At 44.0% G+C, this 26,075-nt stretch overlaps 1 protein-coding gene across 5 annotated transcripts in view; it reads left to right on the top strand.

Annotated features, from left to right (window-relative positions):
• Positions 1–5,196: 5,196 nt before the first annotated feature.
• Positions 5,197–26,075, top strand: part of LOC147632141 (uncharacterized) — a 28,922-nt gene continuing 8,043 nt past the window's right edge. The window contains exons 1-3 of one of the 5 annotated variants that reach the window (XM_086808768.1): positions 5,197–5,396; positions 5,595–6,625; positions 6,737–7,117. In XM_086808768.1, coding sequence (XP_086664894.1) covers positions 5,789–6,625; positions 6,737–7,117 — 1,218 coding nt within the window. In that variant the 5' untranslated portion in view covers positions 5,197–5,396; positions 5,595–5,788. The remainder of the gene's footprint in view (positions 5,397–5,594; positions 6,626–6,736; positions 7,118–26,075) is intronic. The other 4 variants (XM_086808771.1, XM_086808772.1, XM_086808769.1 and 1 more) reach the window with 4 other exon arrangements.

Consider the following 26,075-nt stretch of genomic DNA (forward strand, 5'->3'; position numbering starts at 1 on the left):
AAATTTAGGGCACCTCCAAGCCTACGATAGCTCCTCAATCGAAGATGTGTAGCTCTCAGAGCTACCGAGGGGATGTTGTACCTAAACTAAGAAGGGAAAGAGATGATAATGCTCTTACCCATGTACGGCTTCCTAACTTACTTGCTCTTGCCTCTTGCACAAAAACTAGAGCGCTGATACTAAAATACGGGGGAGAGTGAGAGCTTGAGTTCCTTGTAAGCAAACACACACACGAGAGATATGGATGGCTTAAATTTCTTCTATCTTCTTCTCTTCTCTACAACCATATAACTAAAAAATAAGAGTACATACATAAAGGGAAAGTACTCTCCTACAATAAAATACAATGGTCGGTCCATTGTGTGAACATGACTATATGAGCTAACACTATAACTATGCCATAACTCTAGTACGCCAAAGTGGCTATCACATAGCCTTTCATCCCCACTGGCGGCATATCAACCATAATCTCACCAACCATGCCAATGGCATAAGTGTGGAAGCTATCACCCAGGCGGGTCATCAATGTTCACTGTAGCACTAGTTGAGCTCGATATCTAAACATTTTATAGAGGGAAAAAACAGGCCATAACATTATCACACTTTCTTGAGGTTAGAGATAAATCCAACCGATGATCAACCAAGTTAATGAGCAAAAATAGCTCATTCAATGCTATACAATGAAAGGCCACAGATAATCATAATCAAACAAAAAATCCATGTGATAATAGACACTAATTCTACAAGTGCATTGTTGACCTTGAGAAACTAAGTGTATAATCTTTCCACCTTCTCCAACAATAATCATATTCATCCAACAATCAAAGGAAAGTGTAGTGTTGGCCCATTCTCCTAGAGCTAGGGAGGCTAATCTCATTTTGATAATGCATATGGATATGGGCTCAAATCATTTGGTTGTTGGTTAAATTGAGAAGCACCAAATCTCGAGAGTGATGAATTAAAGAAACAAACTTTATGGTGAAGCTTGGAGATGGCAACACATCTAAACTATTGGGAGCCCTCCAAGATGTTAAAGTCAAAACAAGGTTGAGCTACCTACAACCTTCATGATTATGTATTTCTCCTACCACATCATATTTGGGCACCCACACTTGAGAGAAGAAAAGCTAGTGCATGAGTAGGACACAAACCACATGTATCTTAAGAAGCAAAACCAAACAATAAAGATTAGTCTTTGAACATGGAAATTACATCACATGTGTAAAGATGTGCTAGCCATGATTTAATGTTTTTGAAACTTATAACAATCTTATGGAGGGTGATCAAGATAACAAAACATGTGCATCATTTCTTAACTCCAAGATACAAGAGATTACATGTAAATTTTAGGAGAAATAAATGCTCTCAACTGTTTTAGGTTTGGCTAAACTTTTCCCTAGGTAAGAAGACAAATGTTTCTTAGCATAATGTTTCTTAGCATGGAGGCTAGCCACAACATTATATCTCAAGAGATCCCTTAGCCAACTTGTTCTCATCAAAACACCAATGTTCAAGCAAAAAGTAGGGCGTTTTTCTCAAATTGTATACATTATAGGTTACCTTGTAAGCTTCATGTGGTCTTTGCATGTACCATAAAAGAGGAAGTTTTTCTTTTAAGGAAGCTAGGTGAGTAAATCTCACTATAAGATCAACTTGGTCACGACACAATATAGCTACTCTATAGCTCCCCCACCACCACGGGTAAGGGGTCATTCCTTATTTGGAAGGCAAAGATTGTAACAATGTCCACCCAGTTGATGCCATTACTAATCTGTAAAACCTCAAGGTTAGTAGCTGGTAAGCCTCTTGCTACCACACTCAATATACCAGCAAGAAGTCACAGTCTTGAGGTTGCGGCTTGGGTTTTCCACCAATAAGATATATGATTGTTGACACACATTAGGGTGAAGATTATTTGGGGAGAGAGAGAGAGAGAGAGAGAGAGAGAGAGAGAGAGAGAGAGAGAGAGAGAGAGAGAGAGAGAGAGAGAGAGAGAGGGAGAGAGAGAGTTCAAGTAGTCTAAATAATGACTAGATTCCTTAATCTGATCTTTGGGAGGGGGGGGGGAGAAAGAGAGGGCTTGTTGAAGTAGCCTAAATAATGACTAGAGTCCTTAATCTAATCTTTCAAGGAGAGAGAGAGAGAGAGAAAGAGAGAGGAAAAGTTATCAATGCCAACGTAGTTCAAATAGATCACCAAAGTCCTTAATTTGTAGTGAAGGCCGTCCACCCATGCATGAAGTTTGAATGACCTAAAGATGTTAATCTTAAGGGGTGCACAAAATATTCTATTAGCCATTAATAATGGCCCATAAGTTTCCTTAAGCATCCCCTAATCTTTTATAGATTTGATCACCATCTCCCTTTGAAGTTGTTGGATACTTTGAAACTTTATGTGTATGTGTGTAAACACCCCTTAAAAGGTGTTTGTATGTTTGTGCATGTGAACCCACTCTAATAAGTGGATAGGATAAGTAAGGCTTCTAGCCTACAAAAGTATTGTACTCGGTGAAGATTATACATCAATCTAATCCATGCTCATTTGAGTCATGTAATCATTGTACTTGGTGAAGATTATACATCAATCTAATCCATGATCATTTGTGTCGTGTAATCATTGTATCTCTCGAGAGCTCATCCCCCCCCCCTCTCTCTCTCTCTCTCTCTCTCTCTCTCTCTCTACTGCTATATAGCAATGGAGATCATTGCTCTGCCATAGCTTTACCATTAGGTGTGCAGCTCTACCATGGATTTTAACAGAAGTGAGCACCCACGAGGCATCTTTTCCCACTTGTTCTAGGCACCTACTTTTGGCCTCCACATGGGTTGGCCATTCCACCTTTTCATCAACCTTTGGACTCCCTTTCTCTTTGAACCATAGTCTATAACTTGTGTGGCTATTAAAAATTTTTGAGGGTCACATACCACTCCCCCTTGTTCCGAACATTTACACCACATCACTTACTTTTTCAACATGTACTAGCTCTATCAAGGTTGTTTAGCACTTGATTGCTTTTGAACCTAGCATTGCTAGTGCAACCATACCCAATGCTTATGTCTAGCTATGCACTTGCGATTGGTTTCCCTTGCCATCATCAATGCTTGGGTGAGGTGCAAGCTTGCACTTTGTTCCAAGTTGAAGCTTATATTATTTTGGGGCTTCCTCACAACAAGTGCAATAAAACAGACTTTCTATAAAAAAAAACCCTTAGGTTTATCTTTTATTTTTTAGGGGTACTTGTGATTTAATTAAAGCAAAATAAGTAACTAGAAGTGGGCAAGCAAGTAACTTGAAACTAAATTAAGAACAATATTCAAGTGGAAGAGAGTTAAAACTAAAATGATATTAAAATTTTTGATCTCTCTCTCTCTCTCTCTCTCTCTCTCTCTCTCTCTCTCTCTCTCCCCCCCCCCCCCTTCCCGCCCCCCACAATATGCAAATAGGAGCACTTTAGAAAGTCAACATACAAGACCTATATCTATTGGGGAAAATTTATTATGTGCATCATTGAATTATTTCTTGAAAGCCTTTGAGTTTTCAAAGCCTTGCAAACCGTTTAATATTTATATCTTTTGCAACACTTCAGGAATTTTAGACTATACTTATATCATACATAAATAGCTATATTTTCATATGGATAAATTTGGACTATTGTACATACTTACATCATATATAAATAACCATATTTTCATATGGATGGAGAGCTGGCACACTTTCTTTCCAAAAAAAATCAAGACCAAGAATGTGGCCTTTCTTGGGAACATTTTAAGTTTTGAAAGCTTGAAAAGCTTTGAGTTTTGAAAACTTGAATATGAAAACTTTTTGGGAAAAAATAGCTATTTAATGGAAGATCTCTAAGTACTTTCTTGTTCTTAAAAGTGATTTGACTTCAATGTCTAGTAGCATGAGTGTGTATGTATGTATGTATGTGTATATATGTGTGTGTGTGTGTGTGTATGTATGTATGTATGTATGTATAAGAGTGTGCATGTAAATAACCATATTTTCATATGGCTAGAGAGCTAGCACACTTTCTCTCCAAAAGATTTCAAGACCAAGAAATGTGTGGGAACTTTGAGTTTTTGAAACTTGAATTTGAAAACCTTGCAAACCTTTGAGCTTGAATTTAAAAAGCTTATATCCTTTTGCAACACTTGAAAAGCTTGATATGCACTTTGTCAAAACTCTAAGAAGCTTAATACCAAGTGTATAGCAACATGCAAGTGTGGAAACACAAGGCATGCCAAAAATGAGCTCTCATGGAAAAAAAAGAGCACTACCTCATAAATGAGAGGAGCTCCTTTTTCAAGGTTTTTGTTCCCCATGTGAACATCCTCTTATGTAGGCACCTCTACACCGAAGCTTTTAAGATAAAAGGTTTTAGGGTTTGAAACATAAATGATAAGGTTTTCACAATCCTAAATTTGTTTGAATAATTGCTTTTATAGGCCAACACTACAATGGAGGAGGGTGACGCCAACCTCTCCCCGTTACTCTCCGTTAGCTCAAAGTGGGCAACAGACCCCATGCTCAACACCTAGATGAAGCCATTGCTAGCATTCCTGCATCAAATGGAGCTCCAAGAGGAACTTTGTCATTTGAAAGAATGCACACGACTAGAAATGATAGACGAGCTGATGGAGGCTGTGCAACCTGTTACTAATGTTTGCCAAGCAAGGAAGGGAGCCACTATGATTCTAAAGCTTTCTTGCAATGAAGGTGGAGATGTGTGTAGAAATGCGCTACTATGAAGATGACCGAGATGTATACTGTGGCTTCCTCTCTATTCAACTACCACCTCTCTCCTCCCTTCTCTTTATTTTGTGTGGAACTAGTGGGCAACCCGTGTTGTGCACGTATTTTGAGACTCCAAATTCAAATTCTACCCAAACCTCCTCAAATCTCCTCCTCTCCTTCCCGAACTTCCAAATTCTTGCCAAGTGGTAGCTTTGTGAAATCTTCCTTAAGATAATATGGAGATAGAGATGCTATTTATGTTGCTATAGGGGTTGCTTCTTGTTCCATCGGAACTTGGGGACAATGTAACTCTCTCGGTTGCTGAGAGTGAGAGAGAGAGAGAGAGAGATTGATTTTGAAATTTCCCTCTACGACTATGATTCATTTTTAAAACAATTTTTTTTCTTGTAATCTTTTTGAGGGAATAAACGAATATCCTATTACCTAAGGTTGCAAAATCCATTAGTTTTTGGCCAAATTTAGAAACTAGAGTCTGGTAAGCCCATCTTTTCTGCGAACATGTGCGCGTTTACTAAAAACCCACTCTCGTCCGGCCGTATGTCTGACATTTGCACCGGCGGGGAGCTAGAACGTATGGCTACGGCATGCATGAGAAAAGCAGAGGATTAATCCCCATCTTGCAGGTCTGGGCGGTCCAGGTAGTGTAGCTTGTTTTGGTATTTACATCTTCTTTGTGTTTCTTGGAAAATCAAAACGTTTAGAGCCCTGTAAAACATCAGGTTTTTCTCTGTGTGTCTGCTTTTAGGGTATTTTTTTTTTCTATGTATGTCTGTTTTTAAAGGTTCTGCCTCTCTTTTTCTTAAAAAGGTTTTCTGTGTGTATGCCTGCTTTTCTAGGTTTCTTTGTATCTCCTGGTTTTGTCTCTGTGTTTACAAGGGTTTTGCCTCTCTGGTCTACAAAGCTATAAATGCTTCTTTAGGAAGTGTCTGCTAGGGTATTATTTCTGGCTTTTGCTCATCCACCTTCTTCTAGTCCGATTGCAACAGAGAAGCCTACTTTTTTGGGGTTAGGCCCTTGTGAGGGAGAGATCATGCCAAGAATGACAGAGGATAGGAAGAAAAAGCGCCAAAGACTTAGTGGTACGGCAGATACGGAAGCTCTACACACATCAGAAACACTGGTGAAAAACAAGTTGGACACCAAGGTTCCGCAGCAGACTGTTGATCGGGATGTGAAGATGCCTGATGTGACGGAGGAGAGCCCTCTAATGGTGAAGCCAGAGAGGGTTTTACGCCCTCGCAGCAGCAAAGAAAGCCCTCTGGAGGTGTCCCCTGAGCTCGGCAAGAAGGCTCAAATTGATGAACATGGCAATCGAGTTGTGGACACCCTATTGTCTCTCCAGCAGCTCAAAGAATCAGAAAGTCACGAAGAGAAGGGTGAGCCCAACATAAAAACCTCATCTCATCTGCCTGCGAAAGTGTCAGGACGACATGCAGTTGCTTCGGAACCTCATGCTTCATCCATTGCCAGAAAACAGCCCACAAGTCCCACACAATTAGATAGTCTCAAGACCTACATAGAAAGTCTTGGTGGGGTGCTTGAAGATGGGTGGCATGTTGATGCACAACGGAGTAACTCCGGTAAGCTTAGTAAGACCTTCATCTCACCGAGCAAGGAAAGGTTCAGGTCAAGGGTTGAAGTGGCTAAGCACATGGGTTTGTCTGCCAACCCAGCTAAAAACAGTCAACTTGCAAGCACTCATTTACAATCAAACAGCCAGACGGTCCCTGTGCAGATCGATTGTGAAAATACCCAAGGGATAAAGGCAATGGGTGATGGTGCGACCTTGGGCAAGCGGGTGGAAGGTCCCAATATTCTGGTCCATGATCATGATCATGCAAAGCACGACTTTACTGGCCAAAGCAAGGTGAGTTGGTCTTCTTCTTATAGCAGCTGCATGCTGTATGTGTATTGAGAATCGAGTACACAGTTTGTTGTCGTGTGGTGGTTCTAATAGAATCCACCTGAAAATGTGCAGAAAGACCGCTCATTAATTCCTGCACAATCTCATGGGAAAGCTGTACTTAATATGAATGCTAGTGTAACAGTGGCACCTGATACAACGAAGACAACGGATGATGCAAGCAAATTACATGTAGCCAGCGCAAAGTCTCCCTTAGCATCTTTCATAACGCAACGGTGCCAAGATGCTTTGCGGAGTATCATCTCTACAGACAATTTTGCAGCACTCAGCAACATGCTGAATCGGGGCTCACCATCTGGATCTCTGGAGGCCACTCTACAGCTCAAGGCACCCCCATTGGTTGCTGGTTCTCTGGACTTGCAATTAATACATTTGAGACTGTCCACAGGTGCATATGGACAAACACCAGAGTTGTTTTCCGCAGATATTCAACAGGTATTGCAGGTTTTAGGCTTGTTTCTCGTTTGGTTTCGTTTTGCTTGTAGTACCGGATTTATCCCCCCCCCCCAAAAAAAAAGGAAAAAAAGAAAACAGAGTAACTTTGGTCACATGTGCATGTATTAGCATCAATACCTTTGCTCTTTAGTGTCAGACATGCGGACTGTGATGTGAGAAGAAGCCCCAAAAGGTAGGAGTGCTAGAAGTCAATGCTGTAAATCATTAAAAAGAAGAGGTTATGAGCTTTCTCAACTGACGGCACACGCTGCTCGCCCACCTGAGCCCATTCCAGCTACATCTGTATGCTTCAACATGTACCCTTCGATCTCTGCTGGCCTGGTTTTCCCCTCCTGCTCTCTGGTCCCACAGCAAGGCGGCCCTCCCTGCCCACTGCTTCCCCCCTTCCCCCCTTCCGTCCCCCCATTGCCCCCTTCTTATTTTCCTTTTTCTTTTCTTGTGTACTTACTCCTCCTGTTCCTCCATTGTGCCTTCCCGCCGCCCTCCTATCCTAATTTTGATTGCCCTCCTGAGGTCCTGGCCATCTTTTTCTTTGAATTGCCTTTCTTCTGTTGCATCCCTCTCACTGGACCCCCCTTATGCTGTCTGAATCTGTCTCTGCCAGCTTTTTAGTCCACCCGTCACCGAGTTGAGCCTGCCTGCAGCTTGCCCATGTCTAGTGACAGGTGGTCTACAGTAGACCAGCCACGTTGATCGCCAGGCCGGCCAGCACACAGCACCCGGAATGGACAAGTGTGAACGCACAGGCCAGGCAGGTCCAGCTGGGTAGCAATCTGGCTCTCTCCAACCGGCCAACCAGCTCCCTGGGGCCCTATAAATAGGTGCCCCAGCGCCATACTGTTGTCCATGTTGTGATCGCTTTACTGCCTGCAGGTATGTCACATCCCACCCTGCTAAGACCACTGTCCTCAACTGTCATGTGTCCGAATGGTTGCAACATACAGAATTCCAATCCATCCTCATCCAAGAACCTAATTGGCTTGAGATTTGTGTCCACTTCAAGGCTAACATTCCGTCCTTGACTTGTCAACACCAAAACTCAGAAAGAAAGCTTCTGCCAGTAAGACCTTCGATCAATCACCTCCCGATGGAGCACTCGCCCTTGGTCCATCAATTCTTGATGAAACATTGACTGGTGAAGAGTATCCTCTTGACACTAGTGAGTGTTAGAAAAAGATGACGGAGTGATTGCAACATGCCAGGGATTTCACGTGACAATTTGGGATTCTCGCAACGAAATCCTTCCAAGATCACCTAAACACAGGACAAGCACAAGATTAAGGTTTCGCAGGTTAGCTTCCCACCCCATCATAGATCCTGTACAGCACATGATCTCCCTCGAGCATAGGGGCTAAGGCTCCATCCATACAGACCACACCAGTCAGCCTTGGCATCCCATACTGCCAGGACCTGCCCTAATAAGGCCGTGAGCTGTCTCCATCAAGCATGGACAATTGGGGGGTGGATTGCACCCATGGTCTAGGCACATAGGTTGGAAAAAAACACAATAAACTGGCCGACTGCTGGTCGGCCAGCTAACTGGACAAAAATCCCACTTTTGCTGCAGCCGACTAGATTAAACCTCGGATATACTGGCCGACAGCCCTCGTATACTTGCCCATAAATGTCCCTTGGGTATAGTCTCATGAACAGGGATTTTCCATACCAATGTTGCATTGCATAGCATCTTTATGTGCTTGCCTGCAAATTGAATATGCTTGTTGTTTTCATGCTTGCCTGACCAATGTGTAGTTCTGGGTAAGGGGACGCCTGCCCGTGAACTGTGCGTGTGAAACTCTATGCTGACATGGTTATGTTGCATTTGGATAGGTGATAAGTATTGGTCAAATTGCATTACATTGTCACTTAGGACTTGGTGCTAATTTATAAGTGAGTGTATTCACACTTGAATAAGTTTTTGGTCGATTTGGTCAACCAAAACTCACTTATAAATTATGACCAACTCTAATAAGTTTTTGGTCAACCAAAACTCACTTATAAATTATGACCAACTCTATGTACACACACTGAAGTCTCAAGGTGGTCACAACTTAGTGTCCAAGTGCCCAAGCCTTATCCCTTTGTCCAAAATGAGTATCCAATCATGTGTCACCTCCCCCTTGGACCCCATTGCACTTACCTTCTGTAGGTGGACACCTCTCCCTCCCTCTCTCCTCCCTTCTCACAAATGAGTGCCAACTTCGAGGGGGCTCTATGGCTGTAATTTTCTACACTTCTACTGTAACTCGTGGCGGGTGCCCGGGGAACTAGGGCCTTTTACACACTTGTTGCATCAATGCATGTTAAAACACTTAAACATGGCCACAGCCTTAACACATATCCATCATCACTTTTAATAAAACATAAAGCTGGACAAAACATCCACAAATGCTGAAAACGGAGCTTGCACATGTGACACCGCATAGAGGCCGGAATGGGCCGACCCCCCCCTTGGAGTATTTTATTACCCAAGGAGAATAATATCATGTACAAGCTTTGAGGGCCTTACTCTCCCCACGGGAGATGCCGGATTATCCCTATACAAATGCCATAACATAGCCCAACACAAGGCTACCAAGCCGGAACATAGGCTGTAGAAATGCCGAGCCAACAATATAATCCATATACCTCCGTGTGGGTACTGATTCTTCCCCAAAAACCGCGGGTCTTCATGTAATAGAGCTGGTACAACAAGTACAACTCTCCATTCAGCCGGTACAACAGGTACAATGGTTGGTACAGCAAGTACAGTGGTTGGTACAACAGGTACAGTGGCTGGTACAATCGGTACGATGGTTGGTACAGCAGGTATAGCAAGTATAAATGTTGGTACAACAGGTACAATGACTAGTACAATAGGTACAGTGGTTGGTACAGTCGGTACAGTGGCTGGTACAGGAGGTACAATGGTTGGTATAACCGGTACGATGGTTGGTACAGCAGGTACAACAAGTACAAATGCTGATGCAACAAGTACAATGGCTAGAAATCATAATGAATGATTAAATACCCTTGCCTTCAGTATTTCTTCGCGATGGAAGCCTCCAAAACAGTCCCCAACAGCCGGTATTCTTCATGGGCAGCCTTCAAGAGAGAGAGAGAAAGAGAGTAGCCATCATTAGGGCAGCCTGTAACGGTGGTAGAGGCTAGTGTGCAGCAAGAGAGCCTCCATTAATGAAGAGAGAGGGCTTCAATTTATAGATTTTTTTTTTTCCGGAAAAACGATCCTTCTATTAGTTAATGAGAAAACGCCATAAGGCTACAAAGCTCACCTCGCAAGGAGGGATAAAAACACAGTGAACACCTGAGCTCCACCCCCGTGGCTGGCCGCTCTCTGGGGGGGGCTACCTAGTAGTACATGTGGGAGGTGAGAAAAGCCAAACTGGAGGCCTATAGTGCCAAGTGACATCCTCGCCCCTCGTGGTGAGGAAAGGGCCAGGCTGCCACGTGCGGAGGAAAGCCTTGCGGCGCCCTCTCATGCGGTCCGAGTCGCCCTGGAGTTTCCCCCAGTGTCCTCTCAAGGTGTGAATGATGTCCACCCAGAGGGCCTGTATGACCTCCGCCGGTGGAGTCGCCTGGCGGTCAATGGCCTCCCTGCATCGGGCTCTCCATATGTGCCAAGCCGTCATGCTGCTGATCATCTCCCATTTGTGCCCGACCCCCTCCTGAGGGGCTACCGAAGAGAAGTCTGGCGTCGGAACCACCGCCATCTCCCTGTCAGAGACCTGGATGGTCGCACTGCCAGGGACGTCCTCATATCCAAGGGCCGGGCCGCTGTCTGTGGCCCAAGCCACCGCACCCCACGTCACCAGCATCTCACCTGGTGAGCCTGCAAAAACCATCCTGAGAGCGCGCTGCCATACCTGCTGTGCCTGTGGGCAATCCCATAAGCAGTGCCGCTGCGACTCCTGTGCATGGCCGCACTGAGGGCAGGACGCTGGGTGTCTGCCAAAAGCTAGCCAAGCCCCCACAGCCAGTCCTCTATGCGCTGTGAGCCAGAGAAAAAGCATCACCTTCCGGGGCCGGAAGCTGGCCCAAAGGCGCTGCCAGAAGTCCCTAAGAAAGGCAGGGGAGAGCCCCTGTCGCCGCCAATGCTCGGCCGCCGCCGGGGTGCTCGCTATCCTGTGCCTCTGAATCCGCCGCCCCAGCCTCGCTGTGTACTGAAAAAAGGGGATGCCTGGGTTGGTGGGGGCCGAGTAGGGATCTCGCCAAAACCACTCACCTGGATCCCACTGAAGGCGAATAAGAGGCCTGCTGTCCCAAGCCCATAATCTCCAAGAACAGTCCTCCCCTATCGAGGCCGGTGAGGGGTCTACATGCCACTGTCTCTGATGAAAGCCGACCACCCGCACCCTCTGAAGAATGCAACCCTGGAGCCCATCCAAATCCAGTCGTGTCCTCTGAAGCTGGCCACCCTCTCCCACCTCGAAAGTGAGTGGGGCGACTCTCTCCGCTGTGCCGCAGACCGCTAGAAGGATCTCATGCCGAGTAAAGACACCCATCCACTGTGGAGGTGGAGGGTCTTGTACTGGGGTCCGCCGATGGCCGCCTCAATGTCCTGTCTCATCGACTCTCTGCCCCTCATCCCACTGAGTCTCCTCTCCTGAGCCTCTAGAGGCAGCTGCTGAAAACATATCCAGTCGTCCAGGGACTGGGCTGGGCCGGAGCTCAACGGGCCCCACGACACGTGAGGCCGCGATCCAACCATATGGCTGGGAAGTCGAATCAAGGGGTTCCAGATCAATGGCTGCCTCAGGCGCTCCTCATCGGTGCCCGGGGGAGTCTGGAAGAGTGACGGCCTCAGATGCGCCCAGGCCCTCAGAAGGCTAGCTGCAAAACGCTCCTCAAAGCCAAGGCCTACTCCTCTGGATCGCTGCTGTGTAAAGATCCACCTGATGCTGGGGGTCCAGGGGCCGCTAAGAGAAGGAGTGCGGCTGAGCATCCTGGAAACAAGAAACTCCTTCCACGGCTCAGCGCCTGGCAGGAGGCCACGAACTACCAACTTGCCAAGCAAAGCTCGGCTTTGGCAAATAGGATCAACAATGCCCAGGCCGCCTCTCTCCCTCGGCTGAGTGATCACAGCCCATGCCACCTTGGCCCTGGCGGGCCGCCCGTCGCCACCGGACCAAAGAAAGTTCCTGATGAGCCTCTGCACCTGGCCAATGCACGCCTGCGAGAAGGCCCAGCAAGAAGTGATGTACCACATGGTAGCAAGCAGAACTTGGTTGGCCACAACTACTCGGCCAGCCAGAGATAAACGAGCGGTACTCCAATACAGAAGCTTCTTCCGAATGCTCAGAAGAAGGGGGGCTATCTGCTGCTCCGGAGATATGTCAATGCCCACGTAGCATCCCAAGTAACGCACTGTAGTGCTGGGGGCAGCCACTGAAAACCATCAACTGGCCTCCAAGTCGGGGGGGGGGCATAGAACTGACCCACAACCCACACGACTTGTGCCAGTTGATCAAAGCACCCGAAGCTCTGCAAAACCTGTCCATGGCTGAGGCGAAGCGGCGGAGGTTCTCCTCACCTCCCTGAAGATAGACAGCAGTGTCATCCGCAAACTCCGAGTCTAGGATAATCCACAATATCCATATGGAAAGAGTGCTAAACGTGTGCACATAAAGCCAACTCCACACTTCCAAGATAAAATTTTGTGAATTTATAAATCCTTAGATCAACAAGAGGTGGACTTTATCCATAAAAGCATCATATCCATGAGATATCCAAAGATTTCTTCTCTATAAACTTGGACAGATTCGTCCATAGAAATTGCTTGTGAAGCCCAATATCTAAAATCTCGTCCAAGAAAGAAATCTCCATAGAGTGTGGTTCCCACTTGAGATCTTTTCTCTTCCTTATTGATAAAAGGAAGGCTCCGCTTCCAAGAAAGCCTATGCTCTGATACCAATGTAACTCGCGGCGGGTGCCCGGGGAACTAGGGTCTTTGGCACACTTGTTGATACCATCAATGCATATTAAAACATTTAAAAGCTGGACAAAACATCCACAAATGTTGAAAATGGAGCTTGCACATGTGACACCACATAGAGGCCGGAATGGGCCGATCCCGCCCCCTTGGAGTATTTTATTACCCAAGGAGAATAATATCATGTACAAGCTTTGAGGGCCTTACTCTCCCCACGGGAGATGCCGGATTATCCATATACAAATGCCATAACACAGCCCAACACAAGGCATTTGAACTGGAACATAGGCTGTAGAAATGCCGAGCCAACAACATAATCCATATACCTCCGTGTGGGTACTGATTCTTCCCCAAAAACCATGGGTCTTCATGCAATAGAGCTGGTACAGCAAGTACAACTCTCCATTCAATCGGTAGAGTAGGTACAATGGCTGGTACATGCGGTACAGTGGTTGGTACAGCAGGTACAATGGTTGGCACAACCGATACAATGGCTGGTACAGCCAGCACAGTGGTTGGTACAATCGGTACAACAAGTGCAAATGCTGGTACAGCATGTACAGTGACTAGTACAGCAGGTACAATGGTTGGTACAGCAAGGACAAAATCTAGTATAACCGGTACAATGGGTGGTATAGCAAGTACAGAAGTTGGTACAGTCGGTACAAGGACTGGTACAACAAGTACAATGGCTAGAAATCATAATAAATGATTAAATACCCTTGCCTTCAGTATTTCTTCGTGATGGAAGCCTCCAAAACAGTCCCCAACAGCCGGTATTCTTCATGAGCAGCCTTCAAGAGAGAGAGAAAGAGAGTAGCCATCATTAGGGAAGCCTTCAATGGTGGTAGAGGCTAGTGTGCAGCAAGAGAGCCTCCATTAATAAAGATAGAGGGCTCCAATTTATAGATTTGGGCCTCCCATCAGCTGAAATGGCAAGAGAAGGCTACAATGACAAGTGGAGAGCCACACAATAGCTGAAGTGACAAGTGTGAGGCCACTTGTCTCACTTTGAGTCACTTTCTAATAAGTGTCAGGCCACTTGTCTCACTTTGGTCCACTTTCTTGCCACATGTCCCAATCTAAGAGATGGGTCCTTCCATAAACTTTCTCTCTAAAAATATCCCAACTAGTAGACATTCTGTCATAGGCACTTTGCCAACTCTTGGTATCTGCTCAATTCCAGATGTAATGACGCGAACAGAATTTCCATCGGAGTCGGGCCAAAAATAGCAACTCTCCTAAATTTTAGGAGTGTGGTCCTTTGTATTCTAGGATAATCCCCCATTCCCAAAGCTTGTACTTTCCAAATATTTAGACATCCTGGAGTCCACAAGACCCCTTTCATACTGGGAAATGTCCAGGCTGGTGACAGTATCCATCTATACTCTCCTCCATAATGGTAAGTGTGCATAGTCTATCATGATTATGAAGCATGTCCAATCATACTTCCCCACTTCGGGATGGAAGCATATCCATTTATGGTTCCTTGGAAAAGAACACATGTCCAATCATGAAGTTTGCCATGCTAGGTCAGACAACATGTCCAACTTCAAAATTCTTGATACAAAATTTCTGTAAGCTGATTAGGGTTTTGGATTATTGGGGATTTCTCACAAATACAGGCGGGTGACATGTGGGCACCTTGTTAAAAAACGTAAAAGCCCCAATTCAAGAAAACATCGAGTGACGTTACACGTGGCCTCAAAACAGCGCACAAAGTTCAAACTACAATGTTAGGAAAAAAACGGCTTGCAACGTTAGAAAAAAAACGGCCTGCAACGTTAGGAAAAAAACGACCTGTTGCAACGTTAGTATGGCAAAAACGTCCGTTATTCCCAACGTTTAAGAAAAAAATGTCATTTTCAACGTTCAGAAAAAAACGTACTCTGTAGCAGTCAGTCCACATGACCCTTGGTGTAGACATAAGTCCCTTGCCAACCAGGTGTTAGTCCACATGCCCTTGGCGTAGACAGAAGTCCCTTGCCAACCAGGCGTCGTACCACTTGCACTCCGTGTTGGTACTCTGGCCACACACCTTGGAGGAGAGGTGGGCTCAAGTATGTAACATAAGATAAGAATCACTTGCAGGCATAGATATCCTGGTGCTTCATAAACATTTTCTGCCACCAATAGTTTTACAGGCATTTCGGCCACCAATAGTTTTACAGGCATTTCGGCCGCCAATAGAAATCCTCGATCCATGAGAAAGCCCATAAGTCCAATGCATCCCAAATAAAGGGAGCCAAAAACATAATCCATCCCAATAAAGGGGGCCATAAACAATGTTTCCCTGAAACCATCTCAAGGTAAACAATAACATCTTTCTCCTTGCATGGCTATACAAGGGTTAGTGATCATCAAAAGCACTTCACAGTAAATAGCAAAAGCACCAACTTTGCAAACTTAAAGTATACTTAGCTTTTCTTTGCCAGGTTGGTCATGAAGCCAAAAGAAATATCTTCTCACTATATCCTTAAGATATCTCCATATAGCTTGCATGTAAGCTTGATAATATAATCCACAATATCCATATGGAAAAAGAGTGCTAAACTCCTGCAATTAAAGCCAACTCCATGCTTCCAAAATAAAATTTTGTGAATTCATAAATCCTTAGATCAACAAGCTGTCTACTGATCATGCTCTTGCTTCGTAAGCTATGAAGCGGCTCGCCATGCTTAACATCAATGATGGTAAGTGTGGTCCCCAGTTGAGATCTTTTCTGTTCCTTATGGATAAAAGAAAGCCTTTGCTTCCAAGAAAGTCAATGCTTTGATACCAATGAAACTCGTGGTGCCCGGGGGACTAGGGCCTTTGACACCTTTGTTGATACCATCAATGCATATTAAAAATAGTAACATGGGACGGGGATTCTTGGGAACTGTGACGGGGAACGGGGGGACGGCATACAAAATATGCAATTTTAAGTAAGAACTCATTCAAAAAACTTAACAATACTAAAACAAAGTCACTTTACACTTCCAAAGCATCAATATTAAGTCATACTAGCAAAAAAATGGGTGTTACAAAAAAGGAGATCGGGCACCCAGGACCCAGGTGCCAAAGGCTAAAGCAAAAGGCAAGGGCAAAGGCCTAGGCCCTAACCACGTAAGTGGCATACAAAAAAGAGACTATCACTAGAGTAATACAAATGTCAAAAAGCCTCAAGGGGCATGTGAAGTGCTGGCCTCACGATCATGGGTCCCTGCAATGCCTACAGGCTCCATAGAGATGTTCTCCACTTACTCCTCCACCTCCTCATCATCTTGAGACATCTCCCACTCAGTAAATGCATCAGCCTTTGCAGTTGCACTCTTGCAAAGCATTCGCAAGTTTGCACTCACAAAGACTAGATCATTTGCCCGTTCCACCCCAAGACGGTTCCTCTTCTTCAATGCAATGTGATTGTATGAGCTCCAAATTTGCTCTAGGCAAGAGAAACTCACTGCCTAGCTGAGAATGGGATGGCTAGATGCTGAAGCTCAGGTCCATCCGAACCAAAATCTTCCCACCACAAAGCACCCCCAACTTTGAAGTGATCATCGTGTGTATCCATGTCTCCATAAGAGCCCTGAAAGCTCCTACACTTGGACAACTGGTCACGGATCTTCCGCCTAACATTTGGGTTAGGCACAAGTCGAGGCAAGACAAGTCTCCATAGCTTGCTCACCTCTGCGTCACTTTCTTGCCCTTTACCCTGAAACTCAGGGTCCACCACATAGGCTGCTGCATGCAAAGGAGAGGAGTAGGAGTTCCACCTACGCACACATAGGGCACGGATCTCCTCGTACCTGTCCTCATCTGGCTCCAAATCCCTCTGCTTCTCTATCATGTTGTCCATAGCCTCATATACCTTGCCAATGCATGGCTTCATACCATCCACAAGCCTCATCAAGTGGACAATAGGTTGAACCATAGCATCAATGTGCTTTACTTTTTCCCAAAAATCAGGGCTCTCTGCTTTTTCCTTGCATAGAGCTCCTGTCTCAGTGGAAGCCAATGGTGAAGAAGTGAACTCGTCACTAATGAACAACTGTCTCAATGCACCACTACTCTTTCAATCGGTGGAGCATCAAGAAGTTGTAGGCAAACCTCGTATCTGAGTATTTGAGGAGCTGATGGTTGGATTTTTTGGAGACTTCATGGCATAGGAACTGATGGTTTGTGACAAATGTCACTATTTGGCTGCCCACTTGGATGATAGGCCGGATCCATGGCAAGTCCCCAATATCCTTCAAGAAATTATTTAAGCAATGTGCCATGCAAAATGACACGGTGATGTTGGGGTATATGCTCTCGATGATCGCTTCGGCTGCCTTGTTTGAAGCCTCCATATCAGCAACAAAGCCCACAACTAGGTCTGGACCAATGATCTCTATGCCACTAGCCCACTGTGCTGCTAGCACATCAGCACTCTTCCCGGTCCTAAAAGCATCATGTGAGGCGATGAAGTACATCTGTAACTCGCAGCGGTGCCCGGGGGACTAGGGCCTTTGACACACTTGTTGATACCATCAATGCATATTAAACACTTAAACATGGCCATAGCCTTAACACATATCCATCATCACTTTGCATAAAACATAAAAGATGGACAAAACATCCACAAATGCTGAAAAAGGATCTTGCACGTGTGACACCGCATAGAGGTCGGAATGGGCCGACCCCCCCCCCCTTAGAGTATTTTATTACCCAAGGAGAATAATATCATGTACAACAAGTACAAGAACCGGTAAAGCCAGTACAATGGCTGGTACCTGCTATGTAACTCGCGGCGGTGCCCGGGAGACTAGGGCCTTTGACACACTTGTTGATACCATCAATGCATATTAAAACACTTAAACATGGCCACAGCCTTAACACATATCCATCATCACTTTGCATAAAACATAAAAGATGGACAAAACATCCACAAATGCTGAAAAAGGATCTTGCACGTGTGACACCGCATAGAGGCCGGAATGGGCCGACCCCCCCTTGGAGTATTTTATTACCCAAGGAGAATAATATCATGTACAACAAGTACAAGGACTGGTACATCCAGTACAATGGCTGGTACAGCAGGTACAAAGGTTGGTACAACAAGTACAATGGCTAGAAATCATAATAAATGATTAAATACCCTTGCCTTCAGTATTTCTTCGCGATGGAAGCCTCCATATCAGTCCCCAACAGCCGGTATTCTTCATGGGAAGCCTTTAAGAGAGAGAGAAAGAGAGTAGCCATCATTAGGGTAGCTTGTAACGGTGGTAGAGGCTAGTGTGCAGCAAGAGAGTCTCCATTAATGAAGAGAGAGGGCTCCAATTTATAGATTTGGGCCTCCCATCAGCTAAAATGGCAAGAGAAGGCTACAATGACAAGTGGAGAACCACACAATAGCTGAAGTGAGAAGTGTGAGGCCACTTGTCTCACTTTGATCCACTTTCTAACAAGTGTCAGGCCACTTGTCTCACTTTGGTCCACTTTCTTGCCACATGTCCCAATCTAAGAGATGGGTCCTTCCATAAACTTTATCTCTAAAAATATCCCAATTGGTAGACATTCTATCATAGGCACTTTGCCAACTCTTGGTATCTGCTCAATTCCAGATGTAATGACGCGAACAGAATTTCCATCGGAGTCGGGCCAAAAATAGCAACTCTCCTAAATTTTAGGAGTGTGGTCCTTTGTATTCTAGGATAATCCCCCATTCCCAAAGCTTGTACTTTCCAAATATTTAGACATCCTGGAGTCCACCAGAGCCCTTTCATACTGGGAAATGTCCAGGCTGGTGACATCCTCCCCAGTTTCTTAAAAGTTGTCCGCAACTCTAAGCTTCAAGCCATATAGGTTTATAGAAAATGATTAATGTCATGATTCACAAGAATAATGGCACACTAATTTCTTAATTTGGACAAAGTGAGACAGTCTCAAAAATCCAATATAACTGAAGAATCCATGTCTCAAAGAAATCGGTGAGACTAAATATGTCTCCATAATACCAATATCAAAATCATGTCCCAAATTAAATGGGCAAGAATTCCATGGAAGATATGCTAGACACAGGCACAAGAGCCAATTGTGTCTTAATCACCAATATCAATGAGATAATCATATACTAATGAAAATGACGAACCAGGTCAGGTGCTAAGACACTTAAATAAGTGCCATGCACAAGAAACTAGTGCCTCGCACAGAAACATGTGCTATGCACACAAACTGATGCCATTCAAGAGTACAAACCATGGTGATAGAAAAGCTGGTTCTCCATGGTTCTGGGAATCCTTTCTCCCAATCGCAACAGTTCCCATGTTCTCCCATACAATCCCAACTCTGATCAACAAGCATGGTGTGGAAACAATGAAACACTCATGAGCTCCACAATCGCAACACGAATCCATGTGTATGGTGGAGTGTTCATTGAATTGCCCTCTCACAATCCCACATGCATGGTGAGATGAACAATGAACCTCTTGGCCTCTTTATGGGGAGATAGTGATTCTAATATGGCATAAAGATAAATAAATCCATGTCTCGAATAAGTGGGCGAGACAAATCCCATAAGTCCAGATATCATCCATGTCCCAAGTAAATGGGCGAGACAAATTAGTCTCTTGCCGATAAGGCATCGGTCCACATGACCCTTGGCATAGACATAAGTCCTGTGCCAACTAGGCGTCATGTCCACTTTACCACTTGCACTTTGTGTTAGTACTCTGACCACACACCTTGGAAGAGAGGTGGGCTCAAGTAACAAGATGAAACAATCACTCGCAGGAATAGATAACCTGGTGTTCCATAAGCATTTCTGCTACACACAGTTTATAGGCATTTCGGCCACGAACTCACACTACCCTCTCAAGTGCCCATGTTCCCTTTCATCTGCTCTCTATTGTTCCACCTAGATATGGTAGAAACAATCTTCAAGAGAGCACGTAGGACAAGAGAACACTACACACGGCATGTTGTGCTCAACACTATCCTCTGAAGTGCCCATGTTCCCTTCCATCTGCTCTCTATTGTTCCACTCACACATGGTAGAAACAATCTTCAAGAGAGCACGTAGGACAAGAGAACACTACACAAGGTATGTGAACCATGAGTTCTATAAGTCCAATGCATCCCAAATAAAGGGAGCCAAAAAGAATAATCCATAAACTTGAGGATGGATCCAAATCCCTAGAAAAGAAGTCCAGGAATCCATAGACCTGTATACCATACCTCTTACCACATACTTCGTGCTAACCACAGACCTTGGAGTAGAGGTGGACTTTATCCATAAAAGCATCATATCCATGAGATATTCAAAGATTTCTTCTCTATAAACTCGGACAGATTCGTCCATAGATATTGCTTGTGAAGCCCAATATCTATATAAATCTCGTCCAAGAAAGAAATCTCCATAGATATAATCCATCCCAATAAAGGGAGCCTTAAACAATGTTTCCCTGAAACCATCTCAAGGCAAACAACACCACCTTTCTCCTTGCATAGGTATGCAAGGGTTAGTGAACATCAAAAATACTTCATAGCAAAAGCACTAACTTTGCAAATTCGAAGTATACTTAGCTTTTCTTTGCCAGGTTGGTCATGAAGCCAAAAGAAATATCTCATCACCATATCCTTAAGATATCCTGAGATATATCTCCGTATAGCTTGCCTGTAAGCTTGATAATATAATCCACAATATCCATATGGAAAGAGTGCTAAACGTGTGCACATAAAGCCAACTCCATACTTTCAAGATAAATTTTGTGAATTCATAAATCCTTAGACCAAGCTGTCTATTGCTCATGCTCTTGCTTCATAGGCTCTGAAGTGGCTGGCCATGCTTAATAGCAATGATGGTAAGTGTGGTCCCCACTTGAGATCTTTTCTCTTCCTTATTGATAGAAGGAAGCCTTCGCTTCCAAGAAAGCCCATGCTCTGATACCAATGTAACTCGCGGCGGTGCCCGGGGGACTAGGGCCTTTGACACACTTGTTGATACCATCAATGCATATTAAAACACTTAAACATGGCCACAGCCTTAACGCATATCCATCATCACTTTGCATAAAACATAAAAGATGGATAAAACATCCACAAATGCTGAAAAAGGATCTTGCACGTGTGACACCGAATAGAGGCCGGAGTGGGCCGACCCCCCCCCTTGGAGTATTTTATTACCCAAGGAGAATAATATCATGTACTACAAGTACAAGGATTGGTACAGCCAGTACAATGGTTGGTACAATAGGTACAAAGGTTGGTACAACAAGTACAATGGCTAGAAATCATATTAAATACCCTTGCCTTCAGTATTTCTTCGCGATGGCTCTCTCTCTCTCTCTCTCTCTATATATATATATATTGCTTGTTGTTCTGATTTATGTATGTGTTTGTGCAAGTTCATTGTAAAATGATAGATCTTAAGCTAGACATCTTAATTCTTGATTACGTGGCAACATGGAAAGCAATGTGGTCGTGAAAGAAAAAGCGGGCTATGGCCGTATCCACCTCTTCCGTGTTCTTGGAGTCTCAATTACCCTCAAGAGTACTTTGCCGGCGTGAGTGTGTGGATGTGGTCGGCATGGAGAAGGATGGTGTTGGGGCCCATTCTTGTGGAGCAGGTGATGCGGCCGCGGGTGCCGATGAAGTGGATGCACATGGGGATGCTAAACCTTGGGATGGCCTCACTAGTGTTGCGGGATCCATGGCCACATGTGGCACTCTCCTCCTTGAAAGCAAGGTCTCATGTGCGGCAACGCGTTCAAGAAGCCTCCTCCTCGTCTCCGGTGTGACTTGATCACAAATTCGGACCTCATGATTGGGCTCATGCAAGAGGTGAGCTCTCACTTTATCCACCCCACCCGTTGTCCTATATGGACATAGCTTGCACGACCATGGGCGAGAGCGGCCTCCACTTCTGGGATGATCAGAGTTGACCTCTTCTAACCAAGACCAACCTTCGGTCCTCCTTCCTCTATTCATATTGGCGCCGCTGGAACGAGGTGCGGGGGATGGTCGCGATGAAGATGCCATGGAGGCAAGTGCCAAGGAGGCTTGAGCAACGGAGGTGAGTGTAGGAGAGATGTAGGAGAGGCTAAAGCAACTTGCAAGAGGTGAGTGTGTGTGTGCGCGCGCGCTTGCCAATGGAGAGGCTAAAGCAAGAGGTGAAAGTAGGAGAGAGAGAGAGTGTAGGAGAGCAAGAGGTGAGTGTGTGTGTGTGTAAGTGTGTCAAATACAAGAAAAACCCTGACACCAATATCTCTCTTTTTCTCTCTCCTCTGTCTAAATCATGTTAATTCAGCATCTTGTTCTTAACCAGGCTTAGGGCTGTGGATCAGTACAGCAAGGCTTCCGCGCATGCAACAACAGTCCAACAAAAGAACACAGAAACCCTAAAAGTGCAAAACCCTAAACATGCATAAACCCTAAAAACGCAGATGTGGTTCAGCCTAGCTCGGATACCATGTTGTCATCAGGGTATTCGAGGAGGAGCTATGGAGGATGAAAGATTTCCATGAAAGGTGTGTAGGAGTAGAGTGCAACGAGATAAGTACCGTGTGCTTGGGAATATGGCGCAACTCGGTTTCCTCGGTTTCTGGCATGAAACAGGCGGATCGAGCCTTTCTCGAATGAATGATTGTTTTTTGGGGTTCGGGACGGTCTCAACTGCATACCTATTGGTGTAGCTGCATACTTATCGGCATTGCCGAATGGCTTCTCGCATGCTTATCTAGCGTTGCAGGTGGTGGCTTAACCATATTTAACGATGCAGATCATTTGGTTTGGATAGGTGGTGAAATCTCTGTCTAAATCATCGAATAAAAGTCGAGTCGATTTTTTTTTTGGTTTCAGTGCATCGGGCCTAGGAATGTCTATTTGCCAACATAGTAGAGAGATGATATGGAAGCTCAAACCATGACAATGGTGGAGAGAGAGAGAGAGAGAGAGAGAGAGAGAGAGAGAGAGAGAGAGAGAGAGAGAGAGATGATAACACACAATAGAGAGGAGTCTCATCACACAAGAATGTTTGCACTATGATAATACTTTCACCATGTACAATGCTTTTATAGGCACCAAGGCCTTATCTTTTGACCCTAAATAAGAGGGTGTTGACACCTAGTGTGTTCACTAAGGACACTTGACCAGACTGCAAACTAACTTCAAAATACCCGGCAACTTTCTCAAATTTCAACAATATCCAATCATTCTCTTTGACATCTAATTGCTTTCTATGCTTGATCTTTATGCTCTACTAGCGGACATGCAAATTTCACATTGTGATGTTTTCGGCCAAGTTGCAACCAGTTATTGTGTTAATTCTTTCTATCTTTAGTGGTGCATATGCCCTATCAACTACCTTTTTGTTGTAATAATTCTTTCTATTTGTTATGATCCTTGGTGCTAGGCTTCATTATGGCCGAGTCTGCCCTGTATCTGTAGAGCTCTGATAGAAATTCAATACATAGACCTTTGTATGAATGTATGATGTGTGTGTGTGCATGGTGTGTGTGTGTGTGTGGGAGCATATATTGATACCAAGTTCTACACCCACTTTTAGGCACTGATGATGTTAGTAGGGATGTCGTAGTATCTAGTCCATACTATGCATGATGGAGTTGATAGTTTATTGTCTTGTGGATGACTACCATGAGGTTATAAATTGCACTTTCTTATAAGGTGAATTTGGGCATGTTCTTGGATTCATCTAGGTATATGGTGTTGGGTTGTGTGTAGAGAGAGAGAGAGAGAGAGAGAGAGAGAGAGAGAGAGAGAGAGACAAGCTCTAGAGAAAGATTATATTGCACGACTGAATGAAGTTGATTGATATGATTTGCTAAAGTACGATGTTCTAATAACTTTGAAGGTTCTTTTGCATGACATAAGAAATAATGCCAAGCATGCATAAATATCTAGATATAGTATGTGAACCACTATAAGAGTGGGTTCACACCAAAACACATAAGTGAGTGTTCGCACCTTTTTTGGTGATGTACACACACACACACACACATTGGTGAACACACACATGATGGACACGTACACATACGACTTTGAATCCCAACAAACCTCACTTCCGATTCAAGGTGGTGTTTTAAGGATTGACCACCATTTCCATTGTGATTTGGGTCCACAACTGCACATGTGATTCAAAAGATCATAGTGGCCAACACTTGGACTCTCATGCTAGGTCTGATATGGGGCTTGACCACACATTAGATATGTCAGTTATCTTGAATTATCCCCCTGGACTCAAAACAAGGAGGATGGAGCCTTTTATAAATCAAGGCACACAAACACATAAAACATTTATTACATATCTTTTTCAGGAGACATCCCAGGTAGAGGACGCATGACTCTCAACACACATAAAAACAAGAAAAGGATTTTTAGGAGATTAAATCTTCCCTTGATTTGATGTCGGTGATAAATTCTCTTCCGTCAACGTTACCAGGTGTGGCATCATTTTAGGCTTCAAGGCCAAGGCAGAGAACCCGGAAGCCACCAACATCAGAGCTGCATGGAAGGAATCAATCCAAGATTTTTGGCATTGTGGCAGCTTTAATTTGAAGTGAGAGGGCGAATTTTAAGAAAGCCCCAAAATTGGGTGGCTATTGAAGCTTCAATTGAGCCTTCCTTCCTCCCCCCCTCCCCTCGCGTCTCCTTGCGTGAGGCGGTCCGCTTAGAGGGTCTTGACATTGCACCCTATTTCATTTTCAAAATGCTGAAAATGAAATACCTCAGATATTTTCTTTATAGGATAAATCCAAGTGAACTTGGAGTAGTCTTCAACCTATGAATATGTGATATTAATTATTAAATTTGATTTCTATGCATAGAAAGATGCATAAAAGATTTTTTTTAAAATTACAAAAGTGTTATTCTTATTAAATTTGATTTTTATGCATAGAAAGATGTATAAATGAATTTTTTATTATTATAAAAGTGTTATTCTTATTAAATTTGATTTCTATGTATAGAAAGATGCATAAAGGAAATTTTTTTATTACAAAAGTGTTATTCTTATTAAATTTGATTTCTATGCATAGAAAGATGCATAATGGAATTTTTTTATTTTAAAAGTGTTTTTCTTATTAAATTTGATTTCTATGCATAGAAAGATGCATAAAGGGATTTTTTTTTAAAAATTACAAAAGTGTTATTCTTATTAAATTTGATTTTTATACATAGAAAGATGCATAATTGTGACAAAATATAGGCAACCTCCCAAAGATGGAGTCTGCATTGGATTGCTGATATCACTATATATGAGCTATAATTTTTGGGCAGGGTCCTAACTGAACTGTCTCTCGAGAATGGTTTCTTGGGCATTTTGCCCAATATGCAACCTTTACAATACGTGACCAATCGGCGGCTTCAAGGGAGGCATACTTTGAACCACATAATGAAGTATTAAACTACCAAAGTTTACATGTCCAAATCTAGCATGCCTAAAGTGTTCATAGTTGTAGCATATCCATGGGTAGATTGCATCTCGTATGTGTCCAGTCATTATGCGGTGTTCCAGTTGCTACAATGTGATATGCATTAGTAGGATCTTTGACCAAGCATTTCTCATCTCGGTAGTCAACGATCAAACCTGGCTTTGCCATTGTAGGCATAGAAGTTAAGTTCTTCTTGATGCTTGGAACATAAAGCACATCTTTCATGTAACTTTTCTTACCATTAGGTAGAATCAAGGGTTGCTAATTCTTTCTATCTTTAGCGTTGCATTTGCCCTATCAACTACTTATTTACTGTACTAATTCTTTCTATTTGCTACTTCCCTTAGTACTAGGCTTCATTATGGCTGAGTTTGTCCTGCATCTCCGGAGGTTTGACAGAAACTCAGTACGAAGGGCTTTGTGTGAATATATGCTCGTGTGTGTGTGTGTGGACTGTGTGTGAGAGCATATCTTGATACAGAGTTCTATACCCACCATTGGACACTGATGACGTTAGTGGGGATGTAGTATCTAGTCCATACTATGCATAATGGACTCAATAGTTATATAGTCTTGTGGATTGACTTCCATGAGT

Source organism: Cibotium barometz, chromosome 14 (genome assembly GCF_041138505.1).
Source record: "Cibotium barometz isolate CiBa-2024 chromosome 14, ASM4113850v1, whole genome shotgun sequence".
Taxonomy (NCBI): Eukaryota; Viridiplantae; Streptophyta; class Polypodiopsida; order Cyatheales; family Cibotiaceae; genus Cibotium; species Cibotium barometz.